Below are 20,966 nucleotides of genomic sequence, written 5' to 3' on the forward strand. Positions count from 1 at the left end.
ACGTTAATAAATCATTAGCTCATCCATGAACATGATTTCTGCCCGAGTCCCGTCAGATTGCATCGGCTGTGGGGATGAAGACGACAACTCCCATGATTCCACACTCAGTCACGGCGACATCAAACTACGCTTTTAATTCTTTGTTTATTTTGAATACGCGCCCTCTAGCGGCGAAAAATTACATATTGTGCCTTTAACCCATCTAATCCCACCTGACACAATAGTGACCGTAAAGAGGGTTTTCATTTATAAAGCTCTAAAAACCTTACTTACTGACTGATGCTTTAGTGCATTTCTTGCAAATATGGAAAAAATAAAGGGTCTCAAATAAATAATATGTGCAGTTTCACATGGCTAGTGCAAAGTGTCACATGACCAGAGCAGTTTATTTCCTGTTTGCACCATGAGAAGGCTAGTAAAGTATGTTAACTGATATGACAAAGATTTTTGATCCACATTATCTTTAAGGTGTCTAGTATTAATATATGAATTCACAATTATTCAATTTTGTTGAGTGTTGTCATAGAATCAGTAAACATATTGATGGTCACAATTGTGACCGGTGGGATAACAGTGAATTTAGGTATACATATGAATCCAATTGCAGTTGTTAGTGAAAAATGCACTAAAATGTTGCAATCACAAAATATTGCACTAAATTAAAAGTTCAAATGTTACAAATGAGTTACAACAGTTGATGTTGTAATACTGGTAGCACTAATACAATAATTTTATGATATATGTTACAATAAAGTAACAATTTTGAAATACGTTGATGGTTGTATTATTATTATTTTGTTTTATTTATTTTATCTCAGTATTCCTATCAGTGTTGTACAAGGGTTTTTATGCATAATAGTAACCATAGAATGTGATCAAACAGAGTTTCAAATAGCTGGGCTGAGATATATAAACATTTTTGTGACTGCTGAAATATGTTAATTCAGTATACACATTATCCCACTGGTCACAATTGTGACCGAAAATAAAACACAATTTTTCACACACTTCTTTATTATTTTAAAGGGTTACTAATGACACATCATCTGGATATTTTCATGTCTGAAAAAAAAATTGGGATTAAATGGGTTAATAATGAGTTTGTTTCTTACAAACACTCTTCTTTTCACTTTCCAAGATGTGCATTAATGGACTGGAGTCATGTGGATAACTTGTAAATTATCGTGATGTTTTTATGAGCTGTTTGGATTCTCATTCTGACGGCACCCATTCACTGCAGAGGATCCATTGGTGAGCAAGTAATGGAATGCTAAATATATCTTTACATCTTTTCCGATCAAGAAACAAACTCATCTACATCTTCGATTGCCTGAGGGTGAGTACATTTTCAGAAATGTTTCATTTTTGGGTGAACTGTTCCTTTAAGTGTACCTGTCCTAATGGTGATCACCTAGAGTGGGTGATGCAGGTGTTTGTAATTTACAGTATATAACAGAGATTCATTTGTCAGTATAGATGTTAGATTACTGTTTGTTGGGTTTCTGGATTTCTTATCTCCAGAATAATGTCATGGCAGTGCTTGTTGGTTTGGTGTTTGCACTATTGTGTTTCCACATTTACAGTATATGACTCTTTAATGTTTGCACTGTATTGATGAACTGCATGAAGTTGTGCCATATTAACCTTTTTCAGTTTCAGTTTGTATATCATTTCTCTCCTAACTAACAGGGCCATATTGTCTGTTCTGTGGCCTTTATTATGATCACACGGTGATTGAAATACAATCAATACTTAATTTTCTTACTTTCTTGTGTATTTTCTTATTCTTTATCTGTTCCTTTTAAATGCATGAGGCTTTATAAACCACAAAGACTATAAAGCAAGACCAAAAAAAAACAAAAAAAAACATTCCAGTACATGTTAAAGTTCTTGTTCTCGTTGCTGTTGCATTTCAATGTGAATGAGTTTCTGTCTTGATATTTGCATTTTTGATCAGTGGGTGTGAATGCTTTAATGTATTTTGTGCAAAGCCAATAAAGATATTGTCCATTCCTCTAGACTGAACGTACTGCAGTGTTTTCTGTTCTAGGAACCGTCATCGTTTTGATGAATCCTCAGTCCACAACAATGAATCAGCTGTTTCAATAATATGGAGTTATTCATAGGAATCTGATGACTGTCTGACTGCCATTAAGTGAATAGACAAAGTCAGTAATCAGATCTAAATTTATCAGGGGCAGACAATTGCTCAGACAGTGCAGTATACAAATCTCTTATCTTATTTCTCATTGACCTTGTTTATATAAGATTTGTGAGGACAGTTCCTATCTTATGTCTATACAGAAATGTACATTCAAAACAAAACCTATGCTGATAAATATTGATTGGATAAGAAATTTGACAACTTGTGACTATGTGACTTTACAGTCTTCTGCAAAAAAAAAAAAGCCTCATTGTAAGAATGAAATTCTTTAAAAGAAACTGTGTAGTTATTAAGTAGTTTGGCATATATATATATATATATATTTTTTTTTTTACATACATATGTATGGATGCTGTTATATGTTAGTGACCCTGCTATCAACCAGTAAAAAAGCAAATTGGGAAATTTACTTGCCAAAGATGCAGGCTGCAACATTTCAAGCCAGAGATACAACTGGCAAAGCTCAGGTACTTCACATAGTGAAATGTGAGTGTCATTGTTCATCGGACTGCCTTATGGGTGAATGGATCACCAATTGCGGGTCATACTGACCTAGTCCTGATCTAATGTCCCCATGTTACAGCACATTGGTTTCTTTTCATGTACACCTCAGTGCCGTTACCATAGCGATGGAAAGATGTGTGACGGCATGTTATAGTCACTCTCAGGGAGACGAGCTCTGTCTTTCAGAAAGAAAGAATAGGACTACCTGGAGTTGCATTTACTGCTAGAAAAGTATAGAGTGAAAGAAGAGAGTGTCTGGAGAAACACAGGTACAAGATAGATTAGTTTTGTGACCTCTGGGCAAATTAAATGACTTTAAAAACTAACTGTGACTGCAAAAAAAGTTGTGCAGCTTTAACACATTTCTATCAGAATATGTAGTTTATCTCAGGATGCAAAAGCAGATTTTCACATTGTGTCATCTAGTATTCTAGTGGCAAACCTGGCTTTTTGTTTGCCTGTATGTTCCTCAAGAGGAAATAATGGTCGACTTTGACCGAATGACACTGACACATTGTAAATTGAGGAAAAGTTATCTGTTTTCATACCTTTTCTGATTGGCCCATTATCATCAAAGACCTATGGTAAGCTTTGTTAAAGAAACAGAACAGTTCACTTACTTATTTCACCATTTACTAACCTTCTAGTTGTTCCAAACCTGTATGAATTTCTTTATTTTGCTGAACACAAAAGAAGATATTCTTAAGATATTCTGTAACCAAACAATTGACTTAAATAGTATTTTCCTCCCGTACTATGGAAGTCAGGTCCATCAACTGTTTGGTTACCAATTTTCTTCAAAATATCTTAATGTAAATTATGGCAGAATTTTCATTTTTGGGTGAACTTTCCCTTTTATGATAGATTATAGCTGGATTATTTTGTCTAGAAGTGATGGTCATGTTTCTCACAAACATGCAGCTTTTCACATCACAAGACTTCAGTTGATGAATTGGTTTCGTGTGGATTACAGTGATGTTTTTATTAGCTGTTTGGACTCTCATTCTGACGGCACCCATTCACATTCATTCAGTAAAATGATTGGTGAGCAAGTGATGCAATGCTAAATTTCTCCATATCTGTTCTGATGAAGAAACAAATTCATCTACATCTTGCATGGCCTGAGAACTAGTACATTTTCAGCAAATTTTCATTTTGGAGTGAACTATACTTTAACACATCCAACAGCCTGGCTGTTTGGACTCTCATTCTGACGGCACCCATTCACATTCATTCAGTAAAATGATTGGTGAGCAAGTGATGCAATGCTAAATTTCTCCATATCTGTTCTGATGAAGAAACAAATTCATCTACATCTTGCATGGCCTGAGAACTAGTACATTTTCAGCAAATTTTCATTTTGGAGTGAACTATACTTTAACACATCCAACAGCCTGCATAGTAAAGTCGTTTCAGAAAGTTATTACTTTTTCATCAAGGTTTACAATATATATATATATATATATATATATATACTGTATATATATTGAATAGTACTGTAGGTAATGCAGATTTCAGTTTTCAACTGTAAGTACAGATGTTAGTGGCAAACATGGCTTTTTGTGTGCCTGTATGGTCATCAAGAGAAAATAATGGTCTCCACTGACCGAGAATGATACAGACACAGCAAAATGGGGAAAAAATATCCATGTTTCCATACTTTTTCTGATTGGCCCATTATTACTGAAGCCCTTGGCCAAACAACGTCAATCAAATGCATCCCTCATGACAATGGGAGTATGCTGGGAAAGTTTTGTTTACTCGAAGAGACAAAATTCTCCCTGTTTATTTATCCAATCTGAGTCTGAGTCGTCTGGCTCCCATGTGTCTTCCGAGTCTTCCTGAGAGCTGATCTCCATTTCCTTAGGGCAAGAGGAATTTGGCTGCCGTAGACGTTTTTAATCAGGAACCCAATTAGAAGCACTGCAGCTGACTGCTGGAACTCCGCTATAGATTATTCATAGGATGTGGCAGAATGCGTAATACTCTACTGTTCTTCACATCTCACTGTGTGTATTCAGAGCAGCACAGCTCAGCTGTAATTAGTCAGTGGAAATAATCAGATATCATGCACAGGGGAAGCCTTTACCTGTGTTGAATAAACCAGATAATAGAAATGTGGCTCTTAACAGTGATATTGCAGATGAGTCAATATAGTGTCAGTTGTGTGTGTGTGTGTGTGTGTGTGTGTGTGTGTGTGTGTGTGTGAGATAAACAATGTTAGGATATGAAAACAAATGTACAGTCTCTGTCTGTTTCAGAAAAGAGTCTTTAGTATTTGTTATGCTTCCCAAAAGTGATATATAAGTGATATATATATATATTGTATTTATCTTGCCAATTTGTTTCTTAGATGCACCCAGTATTGATGATTTGGAAAGGTAAAAGCCATTGTGATGATGCTGTATTACAGAAGTGTTAATATGCCAAATGTGACTTTGTACCCTTTAAAATACTACAGTTTTGCTTAGACTCCAAACTTTATTAGCTCTGATTCAAATGGTAAATAAGGACATTTGAGATTTTTGTAAGTATTCTCTTGTAGTCACATTAGTTTTGCATTGTGTCAGAGAATCTGAATTGAGGGCATAACGCAAATGACCTTAGCGCATGTGTTGTCTTTCAGTGTGCACCACTATGCTGCTGATTAAAACAACCCAAACTGTCTTCTAAGCATGAATGAAGATTCAAAGGCCAGAAAGGATGGATGATCTTTCCACTAACATGCTATATTTGAAATCTTTAAAATACAAAATGCATGCCAAAAGCACAGTAGGCTACATAGTTATATAATATAATTAGATGTTAGGCCTAAATTAATTTCTAACAGCTAAACTTGACCTTCAGGTTAAAACATGCAGTATGCTTTTTTAAATTGCATTACTTCTAGTTGATAAATTGACTCCACGCTACCCTTCTGTCTTAAAGGGGTCATATGATGCAATTTCAATTTTTCCTTTCTCTTTGGAGTGTTACAAGCTCTTGGTGCATAAAGAAGATCTGTAAAGTTGCAAAGACTAAAGTCTCAAATCCAAAGAGATGTTCTTTATAAAAGTTAAGAGTCAGCCACACCTACCTAAAACGGCTCGTTCTAACACGCCCCCACATACCTACGTCGCTCTGTGGGAAGATTTGCATAACGTCGCCCAAATGTTCACGCAAAGAAAGAAGCGTAACTTTTATTCTCGCTGTAGTATTGTTGTTGCCGCCGCCATGTCGTGAAGGCGCAGTGTGTTTCGTTGTGAAACTACTTTGTTTGGGCTTCCAAAAGAGGATGATATCCGCTTCGTCATGCCTAGAGCTGATCTGTACTGGTGCATTTTATGGAGGACTGTTTCCTGATCCTGGTAGAGTAGACTGCAATGCCGGCTGTTCTGACTCACAGACCGTAAGTACGTTTTCATATTTCAAGGATTTGCCACTGATGATTCAAACGCGAGTTTTGAGCAGTGTAGAGTAGCACTTGTTGTTTGTCATTTCTCCGATCACAAATGCAGACATGGTTTTATGTTTACGCGGCGCGATGCAATGCAACGTGTAAAAAGACAGTGTGTGTGTGTGTGTGTGTGTGTGTGTGTGTGTGTGTGTGAGATAAACAATGTTAGGATATGAAAACAAATGTACAGTCTCTGTCTGTTTCAGAAAAGAGTCTTTAGTATTTGTTATGCTTCCCAAAAGTGATATATAAGTGATATATATATATATTGTATTTATCTTGCCAATTTGTTTCTTAGATGCACCCAGTATTGATGATTTGGAAAGGTAAAAGCCATTGTGATGATGCTGTATTACAGAAGTGTTAATATGCCAAATGTGACTTTGTACCCTTTAAAATACTACAGTTTTGCTTAGACTCCAAACTTTATTAGCTCTGATTCAAATGGTAAATAAGGACATTTGAGATTTTTGTAAGTATTCTCTTGTAGTCACATTAGTTTTGCATTGTGTCAGAGAATCTGAATTGAGGGCATAACGCAAATGACCTTAGCGCATGTGTTGTCTTTCAGTGTGCACCACTATGCTGCTGATTAAAACAACCCAAACTGTCTTCTAAGCATGAATGAAGATTCAAAGGCCAGAAAGGATGGATGATCTTTCCACTAACATGCTATATTTGAAATCTTTAAAATACAAAATGCATGCCAAAAGCACAGTAGGCTACATAGTTATATAATATAATTAGATGTTAGGCCTAAATTAATTTCTAACAGCTAAACTTGACCTTCAGGTTAAAACATGCAGTATGCTTTTTTAAATTGCATTACTTCTAGTTGATAAATTGACTCCACGCTACCCTTCTGTCTTAAAGGGGTCATATGATGCAATTTCAATTTTTCCTTTCTCTTTGGAGTGTTACAAGCTCTTGGTGCATAAAGAAGATCTGTAAAGTTGCAAAGACTACAAATAATGTTCTTTTTAGCAACATCATATGACTCCTTTAAGTGTGAGCTCTGTGAATAACGACAGCTACGCAGCTCTTCCTTCACTTCACTCTTGGCCTATACGACACTTCGGATCTGCTGTCAGAGATGTAGAGTACATCTGCACAGCATAAAAACAGCCCCACTGTCCACACTTCCCTCACTGCACGTCTGAAAACATCAAACTCACTCAGACACTGTGCTTCAGAGTCCTCCTGCAAGATTTGCTAACATGACCTTCCGCTTATGAGGTAGATTTGCAGTTCTGAGCGTTTAACCCTTGTCATCAATACCAAAAGTAGATTTTAATAAGAATTGCTTAACCATTTATGATAGACGGATAGATTTTCTAAGGACTTTTACTTAAAAGGCATTTAGTTTTAGTGATGTTCCTTATTGTAGCAGCAGCGGCATCTGCTGGTTTATGTACGTTACTCACGAACAAATTTCTTCATGTGAAATATTTTGCTTAAAAAGTGTGATTGTGCTAAATTTCTTTAAAATCATTATAGTTCCAAACATAGGTTCGGGAGGAGACTAATCATTCATCGCTACGAGCATACACTACCAATCAAATGTTTTTGAAGAGTAAGGTTTTTAATGTTTTTAAAAAGAAGTCTCTTCTGCTCACCAACCCTGCATTTATTTGATCCAAAGTACAGCAACATTTTGAAATATTTTTACTATTTAAAATAACTGTTTTCTATTTGAATATATTTTAAAATGTAATTTATTCTTGTGTTTTCAAAGCTGAATTTTTATCATCATTAGAATGCTTCAGAAATCATTCTGATTGGTTTCTTTGGTGAATAGAAAGTTCTGAAGAACAACATTTAGGCTAATCTTATAAATGTCTTTACCATCACTTTTGATCATTTTAAAGCATCCTTGCTAAATAAAAGTATTAATTACAGGAATAAATTGTATTTTAAAATATATTCAAATAGAAACGTTTTTTTTTAAATAGTAAAAATATATGGTAGTGTATATAAGCAGCAGGCATTGCACCACCCCAGTGACAATTCTTCCGGCAGTTTTATGGCATTAACACATTTCACAGTTAACCATTTTTATGTTGTATCTTAATACAAATTAATTTTGTTCTGAACATGTACCTTATCCATAAACAAAACAACAGTAAAGGGGTAATCTTTTGGAGATGTTCATAACATTCTCTTTGAACTATGCCAGTTAAGTCACAGCCTCTGGATTAAAGGGCACGATATATGATTACTACGCATACAGTATTTGTTCAAAGATGTTTTATGTTGTGCTCAAACCTTCACCTAGAACGGGTTATATGCTAAAATAAAACAACTTCGATTCAGTTTGTAAAGAAATCACTTTAATTCTGTACATCACCAACATCAAAAAAGAGACTGCATTTAGAAAACATGTTCATGAAGAATAAAATAAAAACAACAGGATAATAGGTACATCTCCAGAAAAACTGGAAAAATGTTAGTCTAGTCTCCATTTTCCATTGAGCTCTCCTGGGTATCATCACTTTCCATCTTCTCATCATCTAAAAAGATAACCAAACACAAATTTAGACCACAAAACAGGAAGATGATTACAACCTGATCGTTGGTAACTGCAAAGCAGTTTAGAATCAGTATACATCTGGGTCGTCTAGCCTTTATTCAGTTTAACTACTTACTCTCCAAAGTCTGCTGAAGTTCCTGAATGGTGGTGAGAAGGACGTGGAACTGTTTCTTACGAAGTTCCAACTGTGAACATGGTTAAAAAAAAAAGATCTGAGTAAATATTTAAGCAAATGATGGTGTATTTCTACAAAACCATCAAGAAATTCCTCATTCCCTTACCTTGTCCTCCACATTCTCTTTGATGTGTGAAAGCTGCTGAAGCTCTCGGTCTAAAGCCTCAAGCTGCCTGCAGAAATAAGATCACAAAAACACTTCAAAAGCTGGTGGGTCTATATGCATCCCTGCCGTAGGGTGTCCCGCTTGTCATTTTTTTTATAAAGGATATAATACAGACTACAGATTTAATACATAATGAACCAAGTAATAAATATATTACATTTTAATACAGATGTGATTTGACCTACACATGAATTTCAAACCTACTTTAAGGTCTCATGTCTGTCTGGATGTTGCTTGATAACTCTGGCCAAAGCATCATACTCTACAAATGAGAATTAGATCAGAGAACAGCAGAAATGAGTGATACAACCAAATAGAAAACAATAGAAAGGACAAAATGTCAGTTTTCTCCAAAGAAGCTGTACTGAACCTTGGCGGTTTTTTCTTATCCTTTTCGCTCTCTGGATTTCCTTTTTGCACTCTGCAATTTTTTCATGGGCTGAAGTTATACTTCTCTCTATATTGAAGAGAAGAAACAAGAATATTATGCTATGCAACTCAACAAATCTTAATGATACCTGACAAAGTCACACAGGCATATCACCTGGAGGTCTTACCAATATCTGCATAGATTGCTTCATAATTCTCCATTTCTTTCAGGTTCATGTCATACACAAGCAGGGTTTTCCCCATGGAGAATTCACATTGAGCCAAAGATGTCAACATCCTCTGATACTGTGAGAACCTGCAGCAACAGAGACAATCAAGTCATTATAAATAAGGCTATGGTAACTACTCAGTACAATAAGGTACATTAAAAGAAATTAGAGCGATCACAGATCATAATAAAAGTTTATTTACCCTTCCTCTGGTGAGAAATTGGAATGACACCATTTGGTAAAGCTCTTCATAAGCACGTTAATGCGCCTATCGTCTCCAGCTCCATCTCCATCGATAAGAAGACGCTTCCGAATAACCTCATCTGTGAAACGATACAGACACAGATGCCATTTAAGAAGTATTGTTGAAGCGAACTACACATTAAACCACATAAAAACAGCTCACACACACACACACACACACACACACCAGTGCATCAGTTTTAGCATATCACATGGCTAACTAGCTATAATTCCACATATTGATCTCATTTTAAGTGAGTTCTTTTAGCTACAAAAACGCATACACCCGGGCACCGTTGTAATAAATCACACTGATTTGCCACATAAAGATCAAACACTAAATATACACCAAAGCAAATAAATCCTTACCATCAGTGATGCTACCCATTCTCCAAAAGGCACACTGAACTATTCGAAAAAACTTTATTGACATGCGCGCGCGGACACACAGCGCATCAGAGCCCCGCCTCTGTTGCGAAGCAAACGAGCCGAACGAACCCGCCGCACGAATCACAGCAGGTTCCTAAATGGCAAGGTTTTGTTTAACGGTTATTCAAGTAATTTAGAAGTAGTGGGTACATTGCTCATTCAAACGTTTAAACTATTCGTGTGATTTCCAGAAGTGCTGAATAGGTAGGCAGTTCAGTAGTTTTTGACAGTGGTGGAAAGTCCGACTCATTTCCGAGAATCGGTTCATTAGAACAGTTCGTTTTCAAGAACCGTTAAAAAGGAATTCAACAATTATTTTACGACATAACATTAACAACAACATCAGATATGCGAAATAGGCTGTTCTCGGTTCAGAGTGGTTTAACTTATTCTCCGAAAGATCCAATTCAAAAGTTTCACGAACCGTTTCAGCCTAAACGGCCAGGTTTTCTCTCATCAGCAAAGCCATTTCAAAATTGTGCGCAAAATGACTCTTTCAAACGTCCGAAACTCTTATGACTTGCTATATAATTCAAGTCGTTTTTGACAGTATGGTCGTAGGTCCGCGAATCGGTTCATTCAAATCAGTTTACTTTAAAGAACCATTTCAAAAATAACGATTGATTCAGCACATAAAACAAAGTAACTTAGAACATCAATAAAATATTCATTTACACTTGATTATATTCATATCAGCTCATTTATCGGTTCTTGGCTCAGTATTCGAAAGGTTCTCGTTCAACGTGTAGGTTGCATTGCGAGTCGAATCGGTTTAGTGAACCGGTTCAACTTATTAATTGAAGAGATCCGACTCGTAAGATTCACAAATCGCTACAGCATACCCCTAAACGGCAAGGGTTTTTGTCGTTGTGATATCGCCAAATTCATTTCAAAGTTGTGTCGGCTGCGTGTGGCTCTGATTAGTGTGTTTTTACTTCTCCATATGTATGCAAAAGCGTTATAGCGAAGTGCAGGAGCAGGCTGTGTTTCAAAACCCATTGAGCCGCCTACCTAGTCCTAGACTGCCTATTTGGGCACCGAGGGCGCGTCTGGGACGCTCGAAAAGCTGCTGCGAAAGCGTCCCGACAGCGCAAACGACTCACAAAAACGCACAGGAGCGTTGCAAGTGCGCGAACGACGCCCAGAAATGCTTTCTAGACAGGCAGCGCTCTCGTTTTTGACACACCACCATACTGTCCAGTAACAGGCGTGCTCGGTGCATGCGTGCTGCTGGAGTCAGTCAGTGACGTTCTTGTCCCAGAATGCTGCCTGGTAAACAGACATGGAAACACTTGGTGAAGACCTCCACAGTCACTGAGCACTGCACTCGCTCTTTGAACTGATCTTCATTTTCAACACACCCTAAAGCCTGCGCCTTTGTTCTCTCTAGAGCTCAACCGGGACCTCTGAAGTCCAGGGCATTGGTAAGAGAACAATGATGACATCGAGATCAGCTGCTAATGTCTGTTCTGCCAGTTAGCCAGTTGCATGCTACAGCAGTGCCACCAATGGCTGGCTTCAGCTGCTCAGTTAGCGAGGAAGCTAAACCTGATGCCGTCCCCCCTCCCCCTCTTATGTGTGTAACATTTTATTTTGGTGACCTAACACTCAAGTTTACTTTGTTCGATTCGCTCTATGACAAACCCGCTATGTTTAGTCCTTACGGAAAAGTTGTTGTGGGAGCCATTCTAATGACTGGTGGATCCTGCCATTATTGCTTTCACTTTCCCAAGTGCACTTGCTCATTTGAAGTTACCTAGTGGATGCAAACAAGTGGACAGGGCTAGAAATGAATGGAGCCTTAAGAATAATTTTAATCAGTAAACATTAGCATTGAACACTTGTAAAACTTCAAGGACATGCCATTTTACAAAAAGGTCTCATGTCTCAAAGTTGAAAATTAAACTTTATAAAAAAGGGGAAGTTAGGGCTGTTTACAGAATCTGCCAACCTACTTTTAAACATTAGCTTTTAAACAGTTAGCTCCTAAACATTTTAAATCAAATCTTATTTTATATGTATATGGTTTTTATGTGATTTCATATATAATAAAATGAGTCATATATAAAATGACAACAGTTTGACTATTTCTTCAAATTAAAATCTCATGTAGTACTTCAAAGTTATTGTAATAAACAAGCTTTGTACTCATGGCTTCAGCTGTGCATGCTAAATTTGGAATATTAATTGTTTTTAGTTTAACTCTATGCACCCCCCTGTAAGGTGTTGACCAAGAGTGGATGTGTTTGTGCTGGAAACTGCAATTTTTGTATAGTTCTGTAGAATGGTAGACGCACCGAAGGGGAAGTCTTTGCAACATCTCATCATAAGTCATAAATCAGAATCCATTTCTCTCATACAGACACTTGATGCGTAATGCATTCATCACTTTCCATTGACACAAACAACAGGCTGATAGTCATCCAATTAACATCAGAATGATGCTGTTTGTTTATATCTGTTATTTTCTCTGTGTTTTGAAATTACTCATGTCTATTATAATTTATTCAGATAGGTATTGTACTGATTTATTCTGAAAATACGTACCAGAAACATTTTTTGATTTACATAAATGGATGAAGTCATGGAGTGCAAATTCTGCTTATTTTATGTTATTAAATAGGTAATGAATTTGATGTTGCACTGAGCATATGCTAGAAAGTCAAAACATTTTCACTGGTTGCTTTATATCCCTGAGACGGATTATCAGGCTGTCAACTGAAGGGCTCTCAGATGGTTAGCCGGAGATAGTCATTATTGGATTGGATTAGTCTGTAGTGACGGGCTCCTCCATAAGTAGATCTTGAGCTAGTAAAAACTGTAGAGAAGAAAGCCACAGGCCTTAGGTCATAAAGGCTCCTCTGTCAAAAAACAAACTGCTAATTCCACTAAACTGTGGTTATTATACACTGAGTATTAAAATAATACTGCTAACATTAAGCTGCTCCTTCATCTGTTTCCTTTCTGCAGATTCCCTCACCAGCTTGGGTGGCAGTCTGGAATCACCATAGCTGATGAGGATCTACTGACTTGACCAGTTTTGTTCCAATTTTTACTTTTGACAAGGTATGAAATAATATTATGTCAAAAATTAAATAATGAATATATCACTCTAGGTTTTATTTTATTGAACTTAAGGGCATATTTGATTAATTTCACAATTTCTAAACATATTCCTTTTTAACAACTCATCATTTTAGTCCATCACAGGTATTACTATGTTTTCAAAAGGAATAGTTCACCCACAAACTGAATGTACTCACCCTCAGGCCATCCAAATTTGTTTCTTTATCAGAACAGATTTTGAGTAATTTAGCTTTCCTTTGCAGCGAATGGGTGCCATCAGAACAAGAAACTTCAGTCAATCAATGAATGTCTTGTAAAGAAAAAAACAGCGTGTTTGTAAGAAACAAATCCATAATTAAGATGTTTTAACTTTAAACTGTTGCTTCTGGGCAAAATTCAGTACATATTTCATAATAAGGCCCCCTCCAGTGAAGAAGTCCACCCCCTGTTGTTCTGTCAAATAAAAAACAGAAACTTATTTATTTAGAACTCTTTTGGACTGTTTTTGCTTGTAAACAGTGCTGGGCCTGTACATATTTCTCTCCTGCTGACAACTTTTCACTGGAGAAAACAATATTATGGATAGATGACTCATATTTTAGCTAGAAGCAACATTTTGTTAAAAACGACTTAAAGGGTTAGTTCACCCAAAAATGAAAATTCTGTCATTAATTACTTACCCTCATTTCGTTACAAACCCATAAGACCTTCATTCATCTTCGGAAACATAAATTAAGATATTTTTAATGAAATCTGAGAGCTCTCTGACCCTCCATAGACAGCAAGGATACTACCACAATCAAGGCACAGAAACGTAGCAAGGACATTGGTAAAATAGTCCATGTGACATCAGGGGTTCAACCGTAATTTTACGAAGCTACGAGAATACTTTTTGTGTGCAAAGTGGAGAGTACCCCAGAACGTAATCAACGTAATCAGCATTGTTTACGTCCAATAGAAAGCGCACGCATGCTTAACGTAAACCAACTGAATACGTTGAGTAATGACAGAATTTTCATTTTTGGGTGAGCTAACCCTTTAATGATGAATTTGTTTTTTTGCAAACACGATGCATTTCACTTCACAAGCCATTAATTGATTAACTGGATTCATGTGGATTACTTGTGGACTATTGTGATGTTTTTATCAGCTGTTTGAAATCTTAGTCTGATGGCACCCATTCACTGCAGAGGATCAGTTGGTGAGCAAGTGATGTAATGCAAAATTTCTTCTAATCTGTTCCATTAAAGCTGCAGTCCGTAACTTTTGGCACTCTAGCGGTTAATAAACAGAACTGCGTGCGTCTTGCGGAAGAACATTGTAGCCAGAGCTACTTCTCTCTATTTATGTCTATGACGAATCACGCAGGTACTGGGCTACTCCGCAGCGGTACCTACCCGAACCAGTCTAAATAGTCAGAATAGAAACACTTATTATAGGTGTACCGTAGTGATTCAGCACAAGCCAAAAACACGGTTTGGAAAATGGATTCATGGTGTAATCGCTTAATATATAAATTTTGTAAATTTTGAACACAAAAAAGTTACGGACTGCAGCTTTAAGCAAACAAAAAAAAGGAAAACTTGAAATCGCATCATATGACCCCTTTAACCTTTTTCACTCTTGATTTTTGAAGTGAATAGATTTGTTTTGCTCCTTGACGTAACAAACTGCATGCATTAAAAAAAAAATGACTGAAAGTACTTTGTGTTTTCTTTCTGGTCACAAATGTAACCAGCGGGATACTACAGAGTCTATTTATTCATCAGTTTGCTGAGTAAGATCCATCAGAACGTTGCAAACAATTATTATTTAATATTTTATTTTACTATCAAACACTTCTTGTCAAAAGGGAACGATGACCCAAGAATAAAAGCGTATTTCTTTCAACTTTTACTTTGCTTTTTAATGTAACTGTGAATCAGCCAGAATGGGACTCTGGGTTTTCTTACTGGTCATGAGTGTGACCACTGTCATGTTTACATGTAGTGTTACCAAGTTTTAAATGGAAAAGTAATCTTAAAGGGATGGTTGACCCAAAAATTAACATTTTATTCACCCTCATGTTGTTCCAAACCTGTATGAATTTCTTTCTTCTGTTGAGCACAAAAGAAGATATTTTGAAGAATGTAACCAAACCATCGACTTACAGATTTTGGGTGAACTATCCCTTTAATGATGCAACAATAAAAATGATAATATACCATTTAAATATAATCTAAATATTTAAGTATGTCTCGGATATGGTAGTTGTATCTATATGAATTGTTTTACGTGCTTCCTTTCAGGGGGATAAACTGAAATGAAACAGCTGTGGTCTTGTGACTTGCGTCATGCAAAAATTATCACATGAATGACAGTCTGCATTTTGATTTATAGCTGATAACTCTGTATAAATCACATAGACAATATATTTTAGACCCCACAGCTAAAAAAAAAAACCCACCACATATTGGTCAGAAATATTACTAGTGGGATTAAATAGGTTAGCATTTGTTGTAGGTCAAACAAAGTCGTTCAAATTGCAGGCATCATGTTTTTCTCAGAAAAAGTAGCTTATTTATTATCTAGTGGCCGGTTTTCTTTTTTTTGTCGACGTCGGTATTAGGAGAATGGGGATTTCCCAAGACAATTGATTCACCTTTTTAATGGAAACCTATGAAGATATACGTTTTTTTAATATGCGTGACAGCATAATAAGGTAAACATTTCTCCCCACACGCAAGTGAAACCCAGATTTCCTCACTATTAAGCACATACGCCTCAGCGAAAGGAAGTTTGGAGGTCGTTCTTAAACTTTTATCTCTGTAATCTGCCCTTAATGTACGTTTCGAGACGCGCCGCCTAGTGCAGCACGCATCAGGGGAACCAAAGACGACCGAATCGGGTATTCGGCTCATGTCATTCATTGACGGAATCCGCTCGGCCACCTTAAGCGCTCACTGCTGTGTTGTTACATTGTAGCGGAAAGAATGTCGGAAAGGGCCGATGATGACGTCAGGGGGGAGCAGCAGCAGCAGCAGCGCAGAGCGGCCAGGCAGCTGAAGCAGCGGGGAGAAGCCTCCACAGCAATGGCGACTGTTGCGGAGCGCAGATCCCTGCCTAGTCCTGAAATAATGCTGGGACAGCCTTGGAGCAGCTGGGTCGATGCTGCGAAACTCTACAGGAGCGACGGTGAGTTGATCGGCCGCCGTCGGCCATTGCGTTGCAGCGGGCAGCCGCGTCAGATAGCGAGCTTTTGCCCGATTGCGTGCAGTTTTGAAATATTAAGAAACGCGAGAACAAGCCAGCAAGTGTAACTATTTATGTAACGCGATCCAAATCGCTTCCTCAGGTACAGAATTGGAGGAAAGTTTGAAAGAGTGCGGGAAAAATCGCGAAGCCATGAGACTCTGCAGAGACGGTAAGTAGTGTTGCTTTCTCTGGTCAAAGGTGTGTTTTTGTTTTGGTGCTGTGTGCACACTTTTCACGCACCGGCTCGCCGTGAAACAAGTGCAGCTGACTTTTGACAGTACTACCCATGAAAACTCTGCTATTACGATAGTTACAAGCGTTTAGAACGAGCTCTTGTATGCGTGTTTACATAGGCTGTTCTGTTGGAACATTAGTTACTATACAGGTCTGAGTTGCGTGTTAGAACTTGCGAGTTTGAATTGAAATGAAAAGAGAGTAGCTGAAGTAGAATACATGCTATATGCATGTAATTGCCATGCTTGAAATTTCTTAAATGTGTACAAACAACTATATGACATTTGAATAGAAACCTAAATGCTTAATATGTTTGGATAAGTCACACATTTCATACACTTATTGTTTAAATGTCAGAATTATGAAATCTAAATCATATGTAGAATTATACATTTTTCTACACAACTCTTTGGAATACTTGATTTTCAATGGTCATTCACAGCATTCGGTCGTCAAATCGTCAGAGCCGTAGCTGTATAAATAACCACTCATCTGGGAAACTGTTCTGTATCTTTACAAGTAATGCCCATATTTTGCTCATTTGATAAGTATCGTTGTAATAAGTAGGGAAATATAAACACAGACAGGTCAGTATTTTCTTTAGTGTTCCTGGACACCTCAGCGACCTTTTTTAGCTCGTATAATTTAAGCTCAGTTCAATATTTCATATATATTTAATAATTATTAATTAACTAGCTGCTTCACGTTAAAGTCCTGATCACCCTGATTTTTTTAAGTGTATTGTAGTCACACATTTTATGATACACTAATTGTTTAAATGGCAGAATTATGAAATCTGAAGAATTATACATATTTATTACACTGTATGTTTATTGGTCAATCGCAGCATTCTGTCGTTAAATCGTCAGAAACATCACTGTATAAATAGCCACTCATCTGGGAAACTGTTCTGTATCTCTACAAGTACTCTACTAAAATAATTAAAGTACAAATTCAATGTTTAATGCCCATGTATTTGCTCATTTGGTAAGTAACCATTTTAACTCGTATAACTTAAATTCAGATCAATATTTCATATATATTTAATAATTATTTGTTAATACTGCTTCACGTCAAAGTCCTGATTTTATTTTGCGATAATTAGCAGCTGACTGTGTTAGCTCTTGCTTAGATCGAAATGGATATAAGTAACTCAGCTGTATTGTTTATGTGTGTAATGGTCAAGGTAGTTGTCGATCAGATTTTTTAAATCCACCTTTTGTAAATTAAATAGGTGTAACAAGCCTATTAGTAACCCCAACAAAGCAAATGACATCTTAACAGTGGATATCATAGCTGTTCTTATGAATCTCTTTTATGTAGATAATTTTAATAGATCTTAGCTTTATACTTAGTTGCCATGAAGTTTATAAACGTGTCATCACCAGGCCCTTTTCTCACTCCTTTTCTGTTAGTATAGGAAGCGCGAGATACTGTACCTGTCAGGGCATTTATCTACCAGTGCATTTGCATTGACAAACAATAGAGCTATCATGTGCACCACTGCTCCATTGCACAATTTAGAGTGAATTGGTTACGTCTGGGAAGACCCATAGTCGTCACACAGTAATCTGTCAGATATGTCAACCTTAGGGTTACATAAGATGAAAAACAACACCTTTTTGCCTGTATGGACTGAAATCATTGTTGTTTTTATGTTGAGCTTTAATTAGTGTTTTCTATTAAAATTTAGATTTAATTTTAAGCAGATCTGTTCTCAGGTCAAAGTAAAGCCAACGCTTCAAACACATCTTTATTAAGACTTTAGTTTCAGTTTCAGCATTGTCTGTCTATGCCTGAAATATTTATGTGTGAGGATATATTGAAAGCAGCGTATGTTGTGTTGTAGATATGGACGTTATTGCTTCTATGCCTCAGCTTAAGAGCACTACATGTTATTGTATAGTCAGGAACAGGGTGTCCAGCCTGGCCTGCAGGATGATATGAGAAAAAAAAAAAGGAAAATATCCTTAAAACATACATGTATTGTATTGATATAATATATTAATAATGAATAAAGGGACAGTTCACATAAAAAAAGAAAATGTAGTCATCTATTCACAGTTTATTTTCCAAACATTTCCAAATATTTTCTTTTGTAAGACGGAAACTTCACATTTTTTGAAGGGTGTTGGTAACCAAACCATTTTGATGACTGTTGACTTGACCATTGGTGAAAAAAAAACACTGAGACATTTCTCAAAATATCATCTATTATGTTCCACAGAAGAAAGTAAATAACACAGGTTTGATACAACATGAGCGTGAGTAAATAATAGAAATTGTTTGGGTGAACTGTCATTTTAAAACTTGGTTATCAGCTGAAGCTGAAACAATATTGAAAACATAGACAGGTACATGGAAGAATATTAGGGTTGCAAAGTGAATTTCACATTTCAGTTTCCCTGAATGATTGTTAGAGATATTGTATTAATACTAGTTTAGCGTTGCCGGCGGCAGACTGAGATGCAAGCCTGTAAGTAAAATGAGTTGTACGATTTCCTTGTTTAACTCTAATTTTGTCTAAATATTTGGTTTTAGACAGCTCGTTAAAACTGAATTAACAAACTAAAGGTATCCAGCCAATTGCAGTCACTGATTTGCGCTTTTTCTTTTTCAAAATAATCTAATAACTATTTGACTATTATTTCCTAATTACCAGTTGTGTATGTATATGAAATCGAGTGCCTCTGGTCAGGGAAATTTCACTACAAATTGCCTTTCGTTGCACTTGATTATTTGTTATTAAAGTACCATAAAAATGATTCTGGACTTGAAGGTCCAGAATAGCTAATCACATGTTGATCATGCAGGAAATAAAAAATATCACTCATGCTCTACAACCTAATGCTAAGAGAAAATTCTCACTTTCCACAGAGAAAATGCTCTGTGAATCTAATTGTGTATCAGATAGATGATGTCTGTATGCACTAATCTAACCAGCGTGCCTAATTCATTTCTTGACAATCTGTCTTAAACTGCAAAACTTACTTGGTTGAAAGTGTTTGATCATCTGGTCCAAAGGGGATGGAGGCCAGAGGCTGTGATTGGGCTCATCATAAGCTTAGATGGAACTGTTATTTAGATTCCGTAACATTTAAAACTGATTATTTAGTAAATTCATGCACATACACTAACAATTGGGGTCGGTAAGATTTTTAAAATCTTTTCTAAAGAAGTTTCTTATGCTCACCAAAGCTACATTTAATTAAAAATACAGTAAAAACAGTAATATTGTGAAAACGTACAACTTAAAATTTATAACTTATTCTACTGTAAAATATTTTTAATGTATTTTATTTTTGTGATGGTGAAACTGAAGTTTCAGTATCATTACTCTAGTCTTCAGTGTCACATGATCCATATTAGAAATCATTCTAATATGCTGATTTGCTGCATAATAAGCATGTCTTATTATAATTAAAGGTGACATATCATGAAAATCTGACTTTTCCAGGTTTTAAGTGCTATAATCAGGTCCCCGGTGCATCTACCAACCAAGGAAACGTGAAAAAGAGTAACCCAGTAACTTTGTTTTGGTTAGCCTTTTTCTGCAAGCATCTGAAAAAAGAGCGTGTCGGATTTCGCTCCCTTGGTGACATGGCAAAGGGATCTCATTATAATATTACCGCCCCTTAATCTGTAAGTTTCCACCCACGGCACCGTCATTTTGATTTTACAAGTGACAACAGTGTACCAGCTCTAATGCCATGGCGAAAGTTTGAGCAAAACATACTAACTGTTCTGTCTTTGGCTGCACAGACGAGCACAGAACACTGTTTAGAGTCCTAGCCTCAGAGGAGACAAGAGATCAGTGGATTTATTGATTGATTTACTGTATATTGCTGCTGACACACAGATCTAAAATAAACATGCGATTTATTTCCCTGCTGTTTACCTTCACAGACATAAATGACTGTTTTTGTAACTCGTGTGTTTTCAACGCATACTTGTGTGTGAATGAGAACTTAGTTTAGTACTCACATGCTGTGTGCTGGCCGCTTTCTGTCCGTGTGCTTCGGATGTGTGTGCTCAGAAAAACGTATATAAGAAGTTTAAACTCATATGGTTTAAAACGCATGATTTCAGCACGATAAACATGATAATCAGAAGCAAAACAGATGTTTTTTTTAGCAGGTAGGAGCTGTAATGGCACAGCTCTATTCTGGAAAAGGGGGCGGGGAGC

The 20,966-nt window shown here is 36.6% G+C and overlaps 2 protein-coding genes across 3 annotated transcripts in view; one reads left to right on the forward strand and one right to left on the reverse strand.

The window, feature by feature from the left end:
• Window positions 1–8,417: 8,417 nt before the first annotated feature.
• Window positions 8,418–11,428, reverse strand: LOC107656033 (THO complex subunit 7 homolog). Its single transcript, XM_016443686.1, has 9 exons — window positions 11,350–11,428; window positions 10,187–10,340; window positions 9,777–9,897; window positions 9,533–9,660; window positions 9,346–9,432; window positions 9,180–9,237; window positions 8,916–8,982; window positions 8,750–8,819; window positions 8,418–8,614 (listed from the first exon to the last, which is right to left on the reverse strand). The coding sequence occupies exons 2-9, from the start codon at window positions 10,248–10,250 to the stop codon at window positions 8,556–8,558; spliced, it is 654 nt and encodes a 217-aa protein (XP_016299172.1). The 5' UTR covers window positions 10,251–10,340; window positions 11,350–11,428; the 3' UTR covers window positions 8,418–8,555.
• A 93-nt stretch (window positions 11,429–11,521) lies between these two features.
• Window positions 11,522–20,966, forward strand: part of LOC107656031 (ataxin-7-like) — a 40,422-nt gene continuing 30,977 nt past the window's right edge. For both annotated transcript variants that reach the window (XM_016443683.1, XM_016443684.1), the window contains exons 1-4: window positions 11,522–11,670; window positions 13,217–13,312; window positions 16,277–16,486; window positions 16,647–16,715. In XM_016443683.1, the coding sequence (XP_016299169.1) occupies window positions 16,285–16,486; window positions 16,647–16,715 (271 nt within the window). In that variant the 5' untranslated portion in view covers window positions 11,522–11,670; window positions 13,217–13,312; window positions 16,277–16,284. The remainder of the gene's footprint in view (window positions 11,671–13,216; window positions 13,313–16,276; window positions 16,487–16,646; window positions 16,716–20,966) is intronic.

This window comes from Sinocyclocheilus anshuiensis, unplaced genomic scaffold, assembly GCF_001515605.1.
Source record: "Sinocyclocheilus anshuiensis isolate Anshui unplaced genomic scaffold, SAMN03320099.WGS_v1.1 scaffold51, whole genome shotgun sequence".
NCBI classification, from domain to species: Eukaryota; Metazoa; Chordata; class Actinopteri; order Cypriniformes; family Cyprinidae; genus Sinocyclocheilus; species Sinocyclocheilus anshuiensis.